This window comes from Dama dama, chromosome 19 (assembly GCF_033118175.1).
Source record: "Dama dama isolate Ldn47 chromosome 19, ASM3311817v1, whole genome shotgun sequence".
NCBI classification, from domain to species: domain Eukaryota; kingdom Metazoa; phylum Chordata; class Mammalia; order Artiodactyla; family Cervidae; genus Dama; species Dama dama.
The window spans coordinates 24,958,749-24,978,708 of NC_083699.1; the positions used below are offsets into that span (position 1 = coordinate 24,958,749).

The 19,960-nt window shown below is 37.9% G+C and overlaps 1 protein-coding gene across 3 annotated transcripts in view; it reads left to right on the forward strand.

Moving 5' to 3' along the window:
- Positions 1 to 19,960, forward strand: part of FNDC3B (fibronectin type III domain containing 3B) — a 354,322-nt gene that overhangs the window by 168,481 nt on the left and 165,881 nt on the right. For all 3 annotated transcript variants that reach the window (XM_061168343.1, XM_061168345.1, XM_061168344.1), the window contains exon 4: positions 18,996 to 19,072. In XM_061168343.1, the coding sequence (XP_061024326.1) occupies positions 18,996 to 19,072 (77 nt within the window). The remainder of the gene's footprint in view (positions 1 to 18,995; positions 19,073 to 19,960) is intronic.

A 19,960-nucleotide genomic window follows, 5' to 3' on the forward strand; every position in this document is an offset into this window, starting at 1 on the left:
AAATCATCTTCGGTGTTAGGTTAATGCATAGTGAGATTTGCCAGTCCTTCCAGGGGACAGTGACCTGCTTTTCTCTGGGGAACTTTCAATATTTAGAAACTATAAGTCAATTTATACTTAAGTAAAATAAATGTGTTAGTTATAGGAATACTGAGTCCAACTAACATATAGTGAATCTGAATTTGAAGTTAATGGAGAAAGGAGAGGGGCAGAATATTTATTATAGTAAGCTACTCTGTAATTATAATGTGGAAGATTTTGTGCAGGAAATGAGTCTTGATAGTTTCTGGGACATTAGACTTGAAGCTGGCTCTTATGATAAATCCAAATTGGGTTGTTAGTGGAAATTTTGTGATTGTATTCACAAAGCTCTTAAACATCCATTGGACCATTGGATAGGTCTAAAGGTTGGGACTATGAATTTTCTAATTTCTTTTAGTTTCTTCTCAGACTGTACCATATCTCAGGAATTTTAAAGGATGCATTTCTACTCCCATTTTAACACCCTTTGAATTGTCATGCATCTTTAAATGTCAATTAAAGGCAACATTTTTTTCTTTATTAGTAGCAAATAAAATTTTTTGATGATATCGTAGACTTGGTGGAATATGATATTTATAAAAATATGCCCCTATACTACACACAATAACTTGCATCATTTGTTTTTCTGCTTCTTACTCTGTCGGGCCATAGTTGAGATTCTAGACTTTGGACCACTAACAAACATAGATGAATTTAAATTTAATTTTTTGAATGAGTAATCCCTCTGGGAACCTCACTAGTTGAGAGATCTGTAAATTGCTATAAGCGCATCACAATATACATATAATTGCTAACAGTTCTCATGAAAAACCTGCAGAGTGGTGTAAAATGAGAAAGCGAGTTCTTGAAAAAGGAGAATTTTGTTTTTTTTAAATAACAGATTCAAATAGAATCAAGAATCTCTGAGAAAACCTTTCCAGAATATTTCACAGATTATATTGGCACTTTCAAAATATTCATGAAATTTACCAAAGTTGGAAGGTGGATACATGCCTTTGTAGGTTATAAGCTATTATTTTCATTCTTTTTCTTGGGTAGGGGAGCTGGTTCAGAAAGTGATGGAATAAAGGCCATCAAAATTGTTGATATTTTTCAGTAAAATGAATCACTTTCATACTGTTTTAGGGTTTAAGAAAACCTAAGTATTAATTTTTTCATATGATTCTATATTTTTGTGTAGTATGTTTAAAAAAAAAAAAAAAAACCCTTTGTAGCGACATACAAAAAATGAAAAAATTTGCATGCAAATACCCAAAAGGGTGTAAAAGTTGAGAAGAATAAACAAAAGTTTTAGGGAAGAAAACATTCTCTTTTCTGGCTCAAGTGAGAGAAACATCAGCTGAGAAGTTATCTGCTTTTCATTAGTAGATGTGTTACCCATGTGTAGAATTGTTGTCATTCTTTATATATGTATTCTTAAGAGAGTTGAAATTTTGCAGCTGACATATTTGTATAAGTTGGGATTGAAAATGAGAAAGTATCTTGATTATCGAATGTGTAATGCCTGACTATTCTGTTGCAAAAACCTTTGGGTTATAGTTATAGATAATGAGACTACTTAATACGAGGTGAGCTTTGTTATAATTTCATATGATAATACACTTGAAACAAAAAAACATATAAACTATAATACCTAGATGATTCCATATAATATCATAAAAACTTATTTATAGCATATAAATGTGAAGATATAAATATTTAAGTAGTGACTATAATGCTGATTCTAATACTGGTGATCTCAATAACCTAGTACAATTTAAAATGAAAAAAACAAACAAAAAAAAAAAAAAAGGAAAAAAACAATGAAATCATAGTCTCCCTCAGGTTTGAACTTGGCAGTACTCTGTTGTTTGGGCTTTGCCTGACTCCTGTTGTGGGTTGAGTTCCCAGCTGCAGAGGCTCATGGGTCTCCAAAGGCATGGAAAATTCAGATTCATAGCTCAGTTGGTAAAGAATCCACCTGCAATGCAGGAGACACCAGTTCGATTCCTGGGTCGGGAAGATCCCCTGGAGAAAGGACAGGCTACCCACTCCAGTATTCTTGGGCTTCCCTTGTGGCTCAGCTGGTAGAGAATCTGCCTGTAGTGTAGGAGATCTGGATTCGATCCCTGGGTTGGGAAGATCTCCTGGAGAAGGGAAATGCTACCCACTCCAGTATTCTGGCCTGGAGAATTTCATGGACTGTGTAGTCCATGGGGTTGCAAAGGGTTGGACATGGCTGAGTGACTTTCACTTTCATCATTGGTGAGCTGGCCATGGTGTGGATGAGAGACTGCTAGTCTTCTGCCTGAAACAGACTTGTTGACTGTAAACAGACCAGGGCAGTGATGATTCTCCACATCTTGTGCTTAGAGTGATGGAGTGTATGTTTTTAGAACCTAAGTTTAAAAAAGGTCATTGACAAGATAGGTTGTTAGGATGGCCAGTGGGGATGCAGTTAGAAGCCACATCACAGAAGGAGAGGGTAAAGAAACCCCAAATGGTTTTGTCTTTGGGAGGCCTGATGAGATTTAACTCCCTAAGTATCTGAAGAATTGTTTTATGGGACTGAGATTATATTTAGTCTGTAACACTCTGAGGCACAGAATTCAGATTTCTACTTATTAAAAGGGAGAAAACCATTATCAATTAAGATTTATAAAAAATAATTTGCTGAGAAAGTGGATTCTATATTATGTAAACTATTCTGGCCACCTACTAGAGATTTTGATCAGCAGTTCAAGCCTTGAGTTAGGAATTGAACTCATTCAGTTCAGTTCAGTCACTCGGTCGTGTCCAACTCTTGCAACCCCATGGACTGCAGCACGCCAGGCTTCCCTGTCCATCACCAACTCCTGGAGCTTGCTCAAACTCATGTCCATTAAGTCGGTGATGCCATCCACCCATCTCATCCTCTGTTGTCCGTTCTCTCCTGCTTTCAGTTTTTCCCAGCATCAAGGTCTTTTCCAATGAGTCAGTTCTTTGCATCAGGTGGCCAAAGTATTGGAGCTTCAGCTGGGGAATTGAACTGAATGACCTTTAAGATGGTTCCCACCCCGAGGGAATTTTGATTCTGTGATCTTGGCTGTTAACTAAAAACAGTTACAAAGAGTTTGTCAAATGTTTTCCCTGTTTATCTATTTTTAGGTGCATAGAGTTTCATAGTAAACTATTACTGATGCCTGGTAATCATATAAATAAATGCAATACTTGTAGAGACTGCTTCTTTTATTTTTTAAATGATCTCAGTTCATTTTTTATTTTTTAGATTTATTTATTTATTTTATTCATATATTTTTTGGCTACACTGGGTCTTTGTTGCTGTGCACAGGCTTTCTCTAGTTGTGGCGAGCGAGGGCTACTCCGTGGTTGGGCTGCACCGGCTTCTCATTTCGGTGGCTTTTCTAGTTGCAGCACATAGGCTCCTGGAGAGCAGGCTTCAGTAGTTGTAGCTTGCCAGCTCTAGAGCGCTGGCTCAGTGGCTGAAGTGCAAGGGTTCAATTGCCAAGCAGCATGTGGGATCTTCCTAGACCAGGGATTGAACCCATGTACCCTGCATTGGCAGGCAGACTCTCAGCCACTGGATCACCAGGGAAGCCCTAGACTGCTTCTTAATAGAGTGTTTATTGTTTTGTGTTACATGAAATTCTGTGGTTTTGTTGTTGCCATAGGAGTATAGTAATAGTTGCTTTATTATGCTTTATTATGACTAAACTGGAGGAGTATTTTTAGCCAAATTATAGTCATCTTTGATCTATATTTAGTTAAATACCCATTAATTGGATAAACTTTATGGAACTTGGCTGTCTTTTTTTCCGCTCTTCACTTTTAAACATTGTGCTGAAATTACGACTAAGCTAATTTGACTTAAAGTAAGTACAAATGAGATGTGCTTCAAGGATCTTGGATGTGCTTACTCTTTTATTTATTTTATTTCATTCTTTCTAGGTTATTATTCATCTGACTGATTCATAGGACATCTGTATCAAAGCCAGTGGGGTATATAGGTGAGGGATGAGGAAGGTCGAGCTGGTCAGCCTGTGAAAGGAAACAGAGTCTAGAGGTCTGGAAATCAACATTTTCAAAAGACACCAGAGATTCTAACGTAATTCACATTTGAGGCTCGTTTTTGTGTTCAGTCACTCAGTCGTGTCCGACTCTTTGTGACTCTATGGACTGCAGCACACCAGGCTTCCCTGTCCTTCACCATCTCCAGGAGTTTGCTCAAACTCATGTCCATTGAGTTGGTGATGCCATCCAACCATCTCATCTTCTGTCGTCCCCTTCTCCTCCCTTCAAATCTTTCCCAGCATCAGGGTCTTTTCAAATGAGTTGGCTCTTCCCATAAAGTGGCCAAAGTATTGGAGCTTCAGCCTCAGCATCAGTCCTTCCAGTGAATATTCAGGATTGATTTCCTTTAGGATAGACTGATTTGATCTCCTTGCAGTCCAAGGGACTCTCAGGTGTCTTCAATACTACAGTTCAAAAGCATCAATTCTTCTGTGCTCAGCCTTCTTTATGGTCCAGCTCTCACATCCATACATGACTACTGGAAAAACCGTAGCTTTGACTATACTGGAAGGATTTTAGGGATTGTCAACTAACAGTTCTCTTCTACAGTCTGCAAGGATAGGCCTAAATGACATCAATGCTACTCTTCTAGAAGGGAGCATGGAAATCATTGGGTTTCTTTTGGGTTGCATTTGAGGCATTAACATTATGGATTGGATCCCATATCTCACTGAGCTTTAGTTGGTTTTGATGGAGTGTGTTGAAGATCAGAGTTTTAAAAAATACCATTTGAAAGCTGAAGTGAACCATTGACCAGTGTCTATATTACTGTCATGCTTTTTTTGAGTTGCTGTTTTGAGTATCATACGTGTGCTCTGATCACAGACCTTCTAATGCATCACATTGAATTGGAAAACAATTCAGTAGAGATTAATTGGGACCATGTATTTTCTGGGTATGGTTTTTCTGCATGGTTTGAATTTTCTCCTCAATCCATCAGATTATTTCCTTCTTTTGTGTTTTTGTTTTTTTGTTTTTGTTTTCCCTTCCTCCTTCTTCCATATTCGATATCTGTCTAGTTCCTTGTTTCTTTTTGGAGAATGTCAACTTGCTGCCCCTAAACTTTCTTTCTCCTTGTTAAGCAATCTTCACTCTGTTCTAGCAATACATTGCCTAACAAACCTGACCTCATATCTGTGACCAAGAAATTTTTAATCATATATTTGTCATTGTTTTACTCTTCTAAAAGTGAAGGTGATCACTTAGTAAGTATGAGGCTTAAGGTGTATCTCAGTAGAAGGTCTTCAGAGACTTGTGCATATGGGAGTTATCTTATAGATGATATCACGGGGAAGAGAAGTCACAAAACAATGGTTTCTCAAAGACAGTGATGGAGAAGAAGAGTTTGAAAAAGACTTATTCACATCTTCTGATACTCACAGTTTAATCTGAGTAGGGATGTCTGAACTGGAAGGGGGTGTAATGTGAACATTTTGCCTTGAAGGGATTTATGAGTTGCTCATGTTTGTATATTGTGGTTATGTTGTTTAACCGTTGATGGCAGTATAAGTGAAATCACTGTTTTTTGTTTTTCATTAAACATATTGATAATTCTGCATTTTCCTTTTCTTATCTATCCCTGTAGACCTGGTCTTGGCTATTCCTGATTGGCTGGTAGTTGAGTGGGTGAGAGAAGTTTAAAATTTATCCTTCTCTTGAAAAGCTTGCTTTTTTTTTTTCTTTTTAAAGCTCAGAAAGAACAGTGGTTAATCAGTTAGGAGATCTTTCTGGTAATCTATTCCCCAAGCTTAGACTGTCTGTTTTCATTTGTCTCAGGCCCCTTTGTAAATGAAGGGTTGGTACTTGGAATTGTGGCTTACTTAAGAAAATTTTTTTGTTTGTGATGCACCAGTGTGCTAGGACAAGAAAGCATCTATGCCATAAAGCAGTCGGCTGCCCCTCACAGTAACTGTGTCAGCTCATTTTTATAGCTGAGAAAATAACCAGCCAGAGTGATCCAGCTGTCCTACAGTTACTTGGAGGTGTTTACTGACTGCCTTTGATCAGACTTCAAATAGGAGAGTCTAATCTATTTGTAGTTGTTATTTACTGTCAGTCTCAGCCTGCTGTTTATTTTTCACATACAAACAAAAGAGTAAATGCAACAAGCTGTGTAAACATATCTGGTCTATAGGAACTCTCACTTACTCTCTTGGCCTCCTCTGCATGGTTTAGGTAAGGTAGACGTTAGAACTATAAACTGAACTAGTCATCTCAAAGCCCATTATTAGGTCCCAGCCACTGGGCAATTTAGAGGATTTTCATTAGCAGTCACAACATTTTTGTAAAATTAAGTTAATTTCAGAAGATTGCCAGTCTTCTGTTGAGAAGCAACTTCCAACCTGACCTGTGTGATTGTGAATGAGCAAATACAATAACCTTATAGACTGGAGGAAAAATGGCAACATTTTTCCTGGTAGATAAACTGTAGATAAACTGTAATTTGTGTTCTATGGATTAGTGTTTTGTTTTGTTTTTTTTTCTATTTCCATAATAGCTATTAGTTTTCTTTAGCAGTTCTGTGCCATGAATCCCAGACATTTCTCTTTTTTTTTGAGGTACATGAGTTAAAAGAACCAAGATAGTAAGCCAAGTGGGGATGCTGTCAATAAAATTCCTTTAGAATGTTGTTAAAGCCTTTCCCTTATGGGAAGCATGCTTCTGGTGGGGAATGGACAGGGGTGGAAAGCAGAAGAGCCTGCCTTGAGGGCAGTTAAAAGGGATCCTCTGTGGTTGACTTAAAACCTCATCAGAGCAATGGATGCTTGAAACCCCACCCCACCCCCAAATATATTGTGTAATAATATGTTGGTAAAGCTATACATTATTATTTGTAATTCAGCTTTCAGGTGGGTGATGTTTAAATGTTCTTTGATTTCTAACAGATGGATAATGTAAAACAGCTCTTGAGAGGAATGCAATCACATACTGTTGTCGGGTTAATGACTCAGTGCTATTTTCAAACTTGCCCCTCTTCAGCATGACCTTGGAGTTGTAAGGAAGTGCAAATTTGCCCCTGAGTTCTTCACAGAGTTATGAACTATTTGCTATCCTGCCTTTTATTTACTGTTCTGTCCTTCCCTGGAGAAACAGGCTTGTTGGTCAGCCAAATAGGGTGGGAATTGAGGCCTGGGTAGGAAGAGTGGACCGCGTTTTACTCGTCCCTGGGTCAAGAAGATCCCCTGGCGGAGGAAATGGCAACTCACTCCAGTATTCTCGCCTAGAAAATCCCATGGACAGAGGAGCCTGGTGAGCTCCGGTCCAGGGGGTCGCAAAGAGTCTGACATGACTGAGTGACCGAGCATGCACATTCCCTTTCATAACCCTTTCTGAGACCAGAGAAGGCTGGTGAGAGAATGAGGGAGACCCGTTTAAAATACTCAGGATCACAGCGAATAAGGTCTGCCCCTTTCCTGCTGGCACAGTGCGTAGTTGCTGTCTCTGCCATTGCCCTTCTAATGAATAATCTTTCTTCTGATTTTTTTCTCTACAAAATTAATAGACTTATATCTTAAAAACATCAGTTTGCATTTTATTTCAGTACATTTAAAATGAAATTTTAAGTACTCTGCCCTAATAAATTTTTACCTTCAGCAAGACTCTCTTGGAGTGTTCCACTGAACTTACACTCACCCATTCCAACTCAGTTTTTTTGGCAATTTCCTCTTGAATTAGTTATTAGCTGGAACACCAGTTCTTGGGCAAAAAGGGTCCTCATTTCCCTCAATAAGAAAATGTGACGGGCTCTCTGATGTCCTTGATGGACATAGAGAAAACATGCAAGGAAAGATTTCCTTCAAAAGGCTTTGCAGTGAATACCTTTTTTATGACTTTAATTTTGCTGTGAACTTTTGCAGAGACTTCTCTTTGTAAAATATCAGGAGCCCATTCTTGGTATTAATGAGTTGTATTTGTATCATTCCTCAGAGCTTTGAAGTTTATAAGGTCCTGGTTTAAGTATAAATAAGGAAATCCATGGATTATCTTCCATTAAAACCTGACATTAAAAATCAAAGACAGACTGAATCTTAGTGTTCATTTAGATAAGTTTAACTGGGAGGATGATACTGAATGTTTTCATCTGTGGACTGGGTAAGTTATATTCCAAGTTTGAATAGGATGAGAAAGTTTAGCATGAAAAGCAGGGCCCTAAGACCTCGGAAGGTCCAGTTTCAGCATCAGGCTGGATCTATGAACTCAGCATCCTGTGTTTTGGTTGCCCAAAGATGAACCTTTGGAACCATTTTTCATAGACCTCCTATCTAATTCTTCAATCAGTTCTATTGCTGGACTAGATTCTTACCAAATGCTCATGCAGTTTGAGATGTCTGGGCCGTGTGCCTGACTCCATGCCGAGCTACACAGTTATCTGTCAGAGACATCTCAGGCCAGAAGCAGGACCGAGAGCTGCATTCCCGCACCGCCCCCCACCCCACCCCCGGGCCGCACTTCTTTGCACCTGTGCATTACTCATTCTGCATGCCATTCTCTCCATAATTACGAACAGAAATCCTTGTTCTCTTCAATGTCATTGTGTCCTTGGCATCCTGCTCAGGGTCTGGCAACTAGATCGGGTTCAGCAAAGGTTTGTTGAACAGAACAAAGCAGCAAGCAGGACTTCTCAGATCGGGAGTTGAAGGCTGTATTACTGGCCTCTCTCATGATATCGAATATCGTTAACAGTCTTAGAGCTTGTATTTCTGTAGCCCTGACTGTATTTATTTTTAAGCTTCTTATTTTGTGCTGGGGTATAGCCAAGTAGCAATGCTGTGATAGCTTCAGGTGAGCAGTAAAGGGACTCAGTCCTACACATCTGTTGTTGTTTAGCTGCTAAGTTGTGTTCGACTCCTTGCGACTCCATGGACTGTAGCCTGCCAGGCTCCCCCATCTGTGGCATCTCCCAGGCTAGAATTCTGGAGTGGGTTGCCATTTCCTCCTCCTGCAGGAGGATCTTCCCCACCCAGGAATCTAACCCAGGTCTCCTGCATTGCAGGCTGATTCTTCACCGCAGAGCCACCGGGAAAGCCCCCAGCCACACATACACATGTATCCATTGTCCCGCAGACTTCCCTCCCATCCAGTGTAGCCCTGAATTTAAATCAAGTTCTTTTTAAAACTGTGTTAGCCATCGTGCCTGTTGTGAATGGATTCACTAACTTCCTTTACCATTCATGCCAGTCACTGGGAGTTTTAAATATGCTCCTTCTACCCACCGTGGATGATTATTGTCCAGCTCCAGTGCTCTTGGGCTCTAATAAGACAATTGCTGCTTGTTTATGTAGTAGTTAGTAACATTTCTGTTGTAGAGTCTCCTGTGTGGTGTTTAATCTCTTACAGCATCTTGTACAATAAATGTTTATTGAATTGAATGTAATAAAATATAAACTAATACAGGAAAATCACTCTATAATCACTCAATAAGTATATAGATTTTGTTAATATTTAAACCTTAAAAAAACTTGATAAAGTAGATAACTTTATTGAAACTAAGGAACATTGGAATTGATGAAATTTAATCTACTGTGAGATTAAACTCTCTACTCCTGATGCCCTTATAACAGCTAAGTAACAGAACAAGTTTAAAGAGGAATATTGGGAAAGAAAACGTTGCATTCAAAATGGGAAACATACTTAACTAATGTCGCACCTTCTTGTGTTTTGAATGGGTAACTGTTAAGATGGTGATTTCCCATTATTTATGAGTTCTATCAGCAGCTCAGTTCTGTGAGTGGTTACTTCAGGAAGACTTCAGCAGGAATATTTTAGTCACTGGGCAATTTGTTGTTATGGTCACTTGCTACTTTTAAGGACAATGCTGAGCCAGACTAGAAATTCTTGTAATAAAGCCAGTGTCAGAGAGAAGTAGAGGATTGACTTTCAGAAAACAAAGGCTGATCTTCTTATTTATAGAGTTGTCCAGACATTTAGAAAGTTAGACACCTGCAATTTTCTAAGGTTTCCTAGAAATTATGGAAGGATAACAGGTAGTTTTGGGAGAGGTAGGGCTAGTAATTAGGGATGGGAAAGTAGATTACTATGGCAAAGCAGCTATCTTTCCCTTTTAAAGAAATTTGTTCCTTGTTTTTTAATCAACATAATTCATGTATCTTGAGTGCATTATTTTTCAAAAGGAGAATATTATTTTAAATTAACAAGATGGAAAAACATTTTTAGAGGAGAAAATGTGAAGGGCAAAACAAGTGACTCGCTCATTTGAGAGCTCATGTAACTCTTCATTTGTCTTTCTGTTGCTGCTGTTGTTCAATCACTAAGCTGTGTCCAGCTTTTTGCAACCCCATGGACTGCAGTTTGCCAGGCTCCCCATTCTTCACTGTCTCCTTGAGTTTGCTCAAACTCAGGTCCTTTGAGTCAGTGATGCCATCCAACCATCTCATCCTGTCGCCCACTTCTCCTTTTGCCTTCAGTCTTTCCCAGCATTAGAATCCTTTCCAGTGAGTCAGCTCTTCACATCAAGTGGTCAAAGTATTGGAGCTTCAGCGTCAGTCCTTCCAATGAGTATTCAGGGTTGATTTCCTTTGGGATTCACTAGTTTGATCTCCTTGCTGTCCAAGGGACTCTGAAGAATCTTTTCCAGCACCACAGTTTGAAAGCATCAATTCTTAGGTGCTCAGCCTTTGTCATGGTCCAACTCTCACATCCATACATGACTACTGGAAGAGCCATAGCTTTGACTATACAAACCTTTGTTGGCAAAGTGATGTCTGTGCTTCTTTTATAGGCTGTGTAGGTTTGTCTTTCTGATAAATTCTCTATTAACCTCTTTGTTCATATTGTATTTCTCTTCATGGCACAATGTTAAAGTTGTTTTTAAAATAACCATTATTTGACCAAGTACTATACTGGGCACTATATGCATCAATGCAACTCCCAGTCCTTGGAGCAACCCTTGAAATTAGTTCTTGTCCTTTTTTTTGTTTGTTAACTCAGAAAACTGCTCATGTGTCAGAGAGATTTTAAGTAACTTGGCCAGGGTCGTGCTAGAAAGTGATAGAGCTCACATTCAAACCCAGGCCTACCTAGCTCCAAGGGTTTTCTTCCTGCACTGCTCAGATTCTGCTCTTTCCAGTCTGTTTCCTCTCTGGCAGGATGACTGGGGGAAGTAGTTACGGATTGGAGAGACCAGTACATCTGAACCAGAGAGATGTGCAGTCTGTACCTGACTGTATATGAGAATTACACTTTGAGAGAGAGAAAAAAAAAAATGAGTTTGCAGCAACATTTTAAGAAACAGCAAAACTTACTCCTGAAGGAAACCACACTGAGCTAAAAACTATAAAAACTGACTTCCAGACCCTATTGTTCCATCACCTGCCTAATGCTCAGCTTGCATCTGGGCCACACTGAGGCCCTCACAGTGAGACCTCTCCCAAATCCTGAGGGTCTTCTAACAGCTCATTTCTGTAATCACTAACATGTTCATAGGATGATGATCATTTAAAATCTTGCTGAATTTAGACAGTGCCTGAAATGCATCCTTGTGTGTGTTTGTTTATATATCTATACCCCATAATTAGACCATCAGTCCCTTGAGGACTGAGGATGCAGCTTACTGGTATTTTGCATAGCACAGTGTCTAGAAATAGCATCCTCCCCAAAATTAATGTACGAGTCATGAAATGTGCTCTAGGAGATTTGTGTTCAGTTGCTTTTTGGTAGTTTACCCCAGTTTTACCATCTTATAGTTTTTTGGTTATATACTCATCATGTAACATTATTTTAGAAAACTTAAATAATTATTAAGGTGAAATTCATTAATGTGAACTATTAGATAAAATTAGCTATTTTAATTCATTTGCATTTAGTGCATTTGCGGTGTTGGTCATTCACTTCTTTCTAGTTCTAAAATATTTTCATCACCCCAAAAGGAAACGCTTCGATCTTTTAAGCAGTTAACGTCCCAAATCATTCCCACTGCTCAGCCATCAGAAATTACAGATCTGAGTTTCATCTCTGATTTATTTATTCTGAATATTTTATGTACATGGAATCATACAGTATGTGACCTTTTGTGTCTGACTTCTTTTTTTTTTTTTTTTTAACTTTTTTACTTAGTTTAATATTTTCAGCCTTCTAGCATCTATCAGTGCTTCATTCCTTTTTATGACTGAGTAGTATTCCCGCGTGTGTATTATATCAGAGTGTATTTACCCATTTTCCCCCAAATGGACATTTTGGCTGTTTGTACCATTTGACTGTTGTGAAGAGTGCTGCGGGTTTTGTGTGTTTGTTTGAATCTCAGTTTTCAATCCTTCTGGGTGTATTTTACCTAGAAATCATATTGATGGGCCGTATAGTACTTTTCTGTGTAGCTTTTTGAGGAAGAGCCAAACTGATTTCCACAGCAGCTGGACCATTTTACATGACTACCAGCAGTTGTGCAAGGGTTCCAGTTTTTCCACATCCACACCAATACTTATTTTCCATTTCTCTGAGAATCGCTGTTATAGGAGCTTGAAGCGGTGCCTCATTGTGGTTTTGATTTGTTTCCCTAATGACTAATGAGGTGGTGAGCATCTTCTCATATTTGTTGGCTTTGTCTTCTTTGGTAAAATGACTGTTTAGGCCCTTTATTCATTTAAAAAACTGGGTTGTCTTTTTGTTGAGTTGTGAGAATTATTTCTGTATTTGGGATACTAGTTCCTTATTAGATACAGAATTTGTAAGTAGGTTTTGCCTGTCTTATAGGTTGTCTTTTCACTTTGTTGCTAATGTTCTTTGCAGGAGGTTTTTAATTATTATGAAGTCCTCTTTGTTGTTTTTTCTTGTGTTGCTTGTAGTTTTGGTGTCACATCTAAGAATCCATTGCCAAATGTAACATTATGAAAATATAGCCGTGTTTTCTTCTAAGGGTTTATGGTTTTAGCTTTTATATTTAGGTCTAACTTTTGTATATGATATCAGGTAGGAGTCCAAGTTGATTCTTTTAGTCTGTTTAAGGCCTCTTGTAGTTTCATATGAATTTAAGGATTTGCTTTTCCATTTCTGCCAAAAAGACTTGGAATTTTGATAGAGATTACATTGACTTGGCTTCCCTGGTAGCTCAGCTGGTAAAGAATCTGCCTGCAATGCTCAAGACCGTGGTTCAATTCCTAGGTTGGGAAGATCCCCTGGAGAAGGGATAGGCTACTCACTCCAGTATTCTTGGGCTTCCCTTGTGGCTCACAGCTGGTAAAGAATCCGCCTGCAATGCTGGAGACCTGGGTTCAATCCCTGGATTGGGAAGATCCTCTGGAGAAGGGACTGACTTTGTAGATCACTTTGACTTAGTAGATCACTTTGAACAGTGTTGCCATCTTAATAATACTGTCTTCCATTCCATGTCTTTGTTGAGGTGTTCTTGGGTTCCACTTCTTCAGGTCTTTTACTTTCTTTCAGCAGTGTTTTGTAATTTAGGTGCGGAAGGCATTCACCTCCCCGTTTAAATTTATTCTTAGGTATTTTATTCTTTTGGATGTTGCTGTAAATAGAATTATGTTCTTAATTTCCTTTTCAGATTGTTCATTTCTGGTGCATAGAAACATAATTGACTTGTGTGTTGCTCTTGTACTCTGTAGATTTATTGAACTCTTTTTTTAGACCTAATAGTGTTTTGTCTATGGAATCTTCGGGATTTTCTGTGTATAGGATGATGTCATCTGCGAACATGGTTTTACTTTTTCCTTTCCAGTTTGGATGCTTTTTGTTTTTCTCCCAGTTGTTCTAGCTAGGACTTCTGGTTACATTGTTGATAGTGATTTTGAAGGTGGGCATCCTTCTCTTGTTCCTAATGTTAGGGGGAAAGCTTTAATTTTTTCACCATTGAGTGTGATGTTTGCTGTGTATGCTTATTGTCTTTTAACCAACTTGAGAACTTGTTAGAAACTCTGATTGGGAATACATGTAAATCCATGGCTGATTCATATCAATGTATGACAAAACCCACTGGGAAAAAAAAAAAATAAAAAAATAAAAAAAAAGAGTAAAAAAAAAAAAAAAAAAAAAAAAGAAACTCTGACTCTTAGGATCCACTCCATATCTTCCGATTCTGAAACTATAGGAAGTGGAATTTAGTCATCTGGATTTTCGGAAACCCTCTGGATGATTTTGATGTGTACTAAAGTTTAAGGACCACTGCACTAGAGTTTAAGCTTAGGTTAGGACCTGTGTTTTATCTCTCTATTCTTTTTAGTCCTCATATGGGATAAATTAGTGTTGAATAACTTAAACAACAACAACAACAATGTTCGCAAAGTGCCTATATAGTCTGTTAACTTGTCTACATGTCTCAAATCACCATAAATAACTGGAGATTCGTTATTAGACATTCACAAGATTCACCAGAAGACCTCACATTTTGTATTTAGTCTTAGACCCATGCATGGCAAACAGTGCAAGTGTACTTTTATTTAGGCTGTTTGTCTTGGTAATTGCTTTCACCATAATTATCTGGTTACCTACTAGCTGTGGTCTTATCCTTATGACTACTTCAGCCAGCATGAAATTCTCTTCTGGCTATTTGGAAAGATCTGGAGTCTTTTGTTTTTAATAGGGCTTATTGGATATCATCACATCCCTGTTTTGCCCTTGTTTTATTTTTCTCATTAGTTTTCCTTTATCTTGCTATGCTGTGCCCTCAGTCCTCTTACATCCTTTTTCCCTCTTTCATTCTTTTTGAACAAGATAATATTTAAGTTAATAAGCTAAGAATGTAATCTAGTGCTACTAATGACTATTGTTGAAACTAGCCATTTGGACACATAAGTACCAGTTTATATACAAATACAGTAATAACATTCTATTTATTTATTAGTTGTTTACCTACTGGTGAATATTCAGCTCATAAAAATAAAATACATTTTCAAAATGGCAAAATCGTGGTTTAATTAATTAATTATAGCTGGTCTATTTCTGAGACTGGTTTAATGATAGTTGATACCCTGGATTCCCATTTGCCACCACTTCTAGGTGTCTGAACCTCATTTGCACATCCTCCTCCAGTCAAGAGTCAATCTAGTTAACTCTTCTCTCAGGACAGAATATTCTGAGTATATTAATAGTGTCAGAGCCAGGGGTATCTCCATGTGGGAGCTGTGTGGGGTCACCAGTAGCAGGGAAGAAACATAAAGTGAGGTAGAATGGGCGTACAGCCTTGGTGGGGGCATAGCTCCATGAGCTATGTGTGGCCCTAAAAATACAGCATTGCTGGACTTCCCTTCAGTCTCTTTGATATGAGAATAAAGTTGTAGGATCCTTGCATGAATTACTATTGGTTGAATAATTAAGCCATTCTCCAACCTTTCTTGTTCACAGTTTGTTATAAGTAAATGAAAAATCAATTCGCTAACAAATGCTAGCAGACTTTTAAGATGTCAGACCATGTACATGAATATTGCAGTTAAAAATTTTAATGACTATAAATGGATCATAGTTCTTATTTGCGTATCACATCTTATTCAATGAAAAAGGCTGAGGCGGGGGTGGGTAGGGCAGGTCTTGACTGTTGAAGTCGCAACCTAAAAGCTGAAATTGATCAAATTTCCCAAGACATTTTTTCATGGAATTACTTGACTTTTAGCTAACATTCTAATTCCAGTTCTAGAAATTGTACATGTGGCATCTTTTATCTGTCTGTGGAAGAGCTCAGGTGGTCTCTAGCTGAGCTTCTTAATTAGTTTCTCAAAAAAAAAAAAAAAAAAAGACAGTATTTTGAAGGTGTATGTTTGGATTCAAAGTATTTCATCTATGTGTATGTATATTTGTGTAGACTTACCTTTATGTGCCAAGAATGTTTAAATAAAGAGGGTTTGAGATATCTTAAGTGATTAATTTTTTTTTTCAAGTTTAATAGATCAATGATTTCCCAATACAGTCAAAGAGGAAGTTTGTTTGGAGACTGTGTGGCTTTTTTCCCTGCCTCACATATTCTGTGTTGGTGGTTTGAATAAGAAGAGAACCATTTTCCACTGTATTCTCATAGCTATATCCTTGAAATCTTGTGTCATGAGATCGCCAATTAAAAAATCAAAAGATATCTAGTGATTCTAAAAGTTTAGGAAGAGAAGTTTGTATTTTAATTAGGAAATAATTATAATAGTATAAGGAGGTTCTCAAACACAAACAGCTGAGCAGAAGCACTTAAACTTATTGATTGGCAGGTAAGTATTTAGGAAGACAGTGACTTTTCTCATACCACCACTGTGAAAAGGGATTTTATTTTGCTAGCTGTTAAACTCCTGAATGCCTGAGGGGTGCAATGGTTTATTTCAGAAAGGAGTGAAATCTTAAGGTTCCAAGGCAGAGCTGAGTTTCAGAAACCATTACTGTATATTTCGCAATGCTTTTTGAAAGGGTTTTGATGACAGTGACAAGAGGAAGAGGGAACAAGCATGGTAAAGTCATTTGGCTACTTTTGAAATCAAGGCCAGGAAGAAAACATTTTCTGGCTGTAAATCACTGACTTGTCTTACATTCTTTAAAGCATTTTATACAAATGACTTTAACAGTTTTAGGGGTCTTGCCTGGGGTTAAGAGACTGTTTGTCTGGTATACAGTTTGGTGATTAAAAAGTAGTACTTTATTGAGGTGGTGGCATTTCTGTTCACACTCCATACTGTCAACTATTTGATATTTGTCTGATGAGGAAGTTATTGCTGTTAAGTCAGTGTTGTACAGAGTATATGCCTGTTGATTTTATGTGTTGCAGGGACATGCACTTTAAAAAAAACAGTGCTTAAAATCTAATTGTAATGAAAGAACAGGAGAAAACAAAAAGCTATAAATAAAAGAAGAAATCGTAAGGATTGCTAACATTTTGATGAGTGATTATTGTGCCATGCACTGCCCTAAGTGCTTTTGAATGAATTACTGAATTTAATCTTTAAACCCAGTCCAGTGAGGTAGGAATTGTGGTGACTCAGATGGTAAAGAATCTGCCTATAACGCGGGAGACCCAGGTTCAATTCCTGGGTCAGGAATTTCCCCTGCAGAAGGAAATGGCCACCCACTCCACTATTCTTGCCTGGAGAATTCCATGGACAGAGAAGGTTGGTGGACTACAGTCCATGGGATCACAAAGAGTTGGACGTGGCTGAGCAACTAACACTTGATAAGTGAGGCTCAGAGAGGCTAAGTGAATTGTTCAAGGTTACAAAACCAGTGTGAATAGTGAGCTGGGAAATGAAACTAGACGGAGGGTGTGCTTGTAATGCCTGCTTATAGATCTGAGTTCATTGACCCTTGTATTTCAAGTATAGTACTCAGGCTAAAGGTAAAATAGTTGCTTATGATTTTTTTTAAGTGAACCAATTAAAATAAAAACATATAGTAAATACCTAAATGTCTTAATGGCTATGGCAAAAATGCTAAAGCTGATAAGAAGGATGAATTTGGAAAGTGCCTTTGGTGATAGATGAATGTATTAGTTTGACTCATTCTTAAAAATACCTTGGGGTCATGGAATTATCCTTTCTTAAGCCACTGTCATCCTTTGCTTTATCTGATTCCCAGTGTGTTACAGTGTAAGAGACTGCTGTGGTATTTGGTACGTATTTAGATTATCGGATAGATAGTTCAGAGCTTTGGCACGTTGTACGTGAAGTTGCAGTGACTCAAGTCATATGGAATGTTACATGAATATTGGAATCTTTTCTGCCCTTCTTCTTTATATTTTTCCTATATGTGCAGACCTTTCGATGGGCACCCCGACATGCCTGTTCCTCCACACTTTCCCTGAGAAGTAGTTCTAACAGTGGATTGTACTGTGAGGTGACAGGTACATTGTGCTTATATGTAAATACAGCACTGGGTGCCAGGGTCTGTCTTCTTTTGCCAAGAAAAGCGTATTTTTCTTTGTTTTTGTTACAGCAGGGCAATTTTCATTGCCAGTGGCACAGCACACATTAGGAGAAAGCAAATAAACAACACAGGGCACTTGGAGCCAGGAAGTCACATCTCAGACTCGGAACATGGCTTTGGATTGACATTTGGGATGTGGGTTGCTAAATAGGGGAGCCACCTATCAAACTGAAAGCCTGTAACCTGAGGTCGTACTCGTCCAGGGAAACTATTTAGTTACAGAATCTTTGGAAGGGTGTCAGAAATTGATTTTGATGTTATGACAGTTAGTTTCCTTGTAATTAAATATTTAACTCAAAGTATGTCTTAGGTAATTGATGATCGCCTTGCCTTTCATTGTTTGCCTTAGACATGCCATTAACATTTGTTGCATTTAATATTTTGAAACTAACCTTTTGTTAATTGAATGCTTTACTCTGAAATAATCCAATTAAATTTTGTATGAGGATTCCTAGTAGTAGTAGTGCCTAGTTTTAAACATGGTCTATTTTTACCCCCTTCCTTATCAGAGATATGTCAAATTCAGTGGGTTTGGAGTATTTTTAAAGGTCTCTTCTATGTCAAATTAATGGCGTGTTACAGTAGCTTGCTGAAACAATAATCAAAATAAAAATTTTAAACCCAAAGCTTTTTTAAAGCAGAAGAGGTAAACTCAGTTAAAAATTTACTTGCTTAAGCATGTATTAATAGTACATTCTTTTAAAGGCAGAAAGGAAAATTTTTGCCCCACTTTGTTAGAATACTCTTACCTGTGCAGCTTTAGTTTATGTTATTTGAGGCTTTGGGAATAATTAATATCTTTATAAATATAAATATAATATCTTTATAAAGATATTCATAGCAGTTTTCCTCCTTCCCAGCCCCTTGACTTATGCAACTGGAGAATTCCTTTTCATCCATTTCGGATTTAAGGCACGAGATGCCAATTATTGAAGAGAAAATAGTCAAAATAATTCTCTTCAGTTTTGATAATATTTAAACATACCAGTGATTGTTTTGAATAATGTATATTTCTTCAGCTGTTAATATCTTACTCCTTCCTCTTTTAGGACCTGCTGAAGTTCCCATGATGTCACCCAATGGATCCATTCCTCCCATCCATGTGCCTCCAGGTTATATTTCACAGGTAAACCATTTAACAGACTTCTCTACCCACTGTTGGCCCTGTCATTTCAAAAGAATATATGGCTTCAAAGACTCATCCCGGGATTAATTTAGTTAGGAGAGTGGTAGAGTTGTGGGATGTTTTTGTTTTTGTTTGTTTTGGCTTTTTATTTTTTTGTGTGTGTGCACTTGGGCACCACATGGTCTCTTCTTGATTCTTGCCGCTTGACTTCCCAGAAAGTCAGTTGGAGGCAAACACAGTAGGGTTAGGAGGCCTCCTTCCATCGAGGTGGGTTTCACCCTCGACCATCTGATGGTGGTTTCTTCATAAAGTCTACTGCCTTAGAGACTTCCTTCCGCTGTACCCTGGTTTGCTATTTGGGAGGGAAGTGTAGATTCAGTTAGCAAAAATATTAAAGGAGACATAGTTAACATCAACAGAATCTGTGCTCTGTTCTGGTGTCCTAATTTCTCTGTAATGTGGCACAACTTGGTTGAGGTGAATTACGAATATAATGTGAGAACTTGGCTGTTTGTACTTAAATTTCTCTGAAATTAGATTATTTAAGTTAAAAAAAAAAAAAAGAACAGTAGTTTAAAAAGAAGTGGCAATTTCAGAGGTATGTTGGAAGGATTTTTTAAAAAAGGTAAAGCTATACCCCTATAGCTGGATAAGGTTTAAGGTCTTCAGACTGCCTGGAACATGGACGTCTGGGTATACTTGAGTTTTTGTCCTCTCTCCTAGGACAATATGAACTCCTCTCTGCACTACTTCCTCCCCTGAATACCTAACTAACCAAGTCTTCTTTCCACTTTTTACCTTTGTTTTCTTTTCTTTTTTTTTCTGATTATGAAGGCATCTTATATTCATTGGCAAAAACTCTGAAAAGGCAGAGAAGTGTGTAAAAAA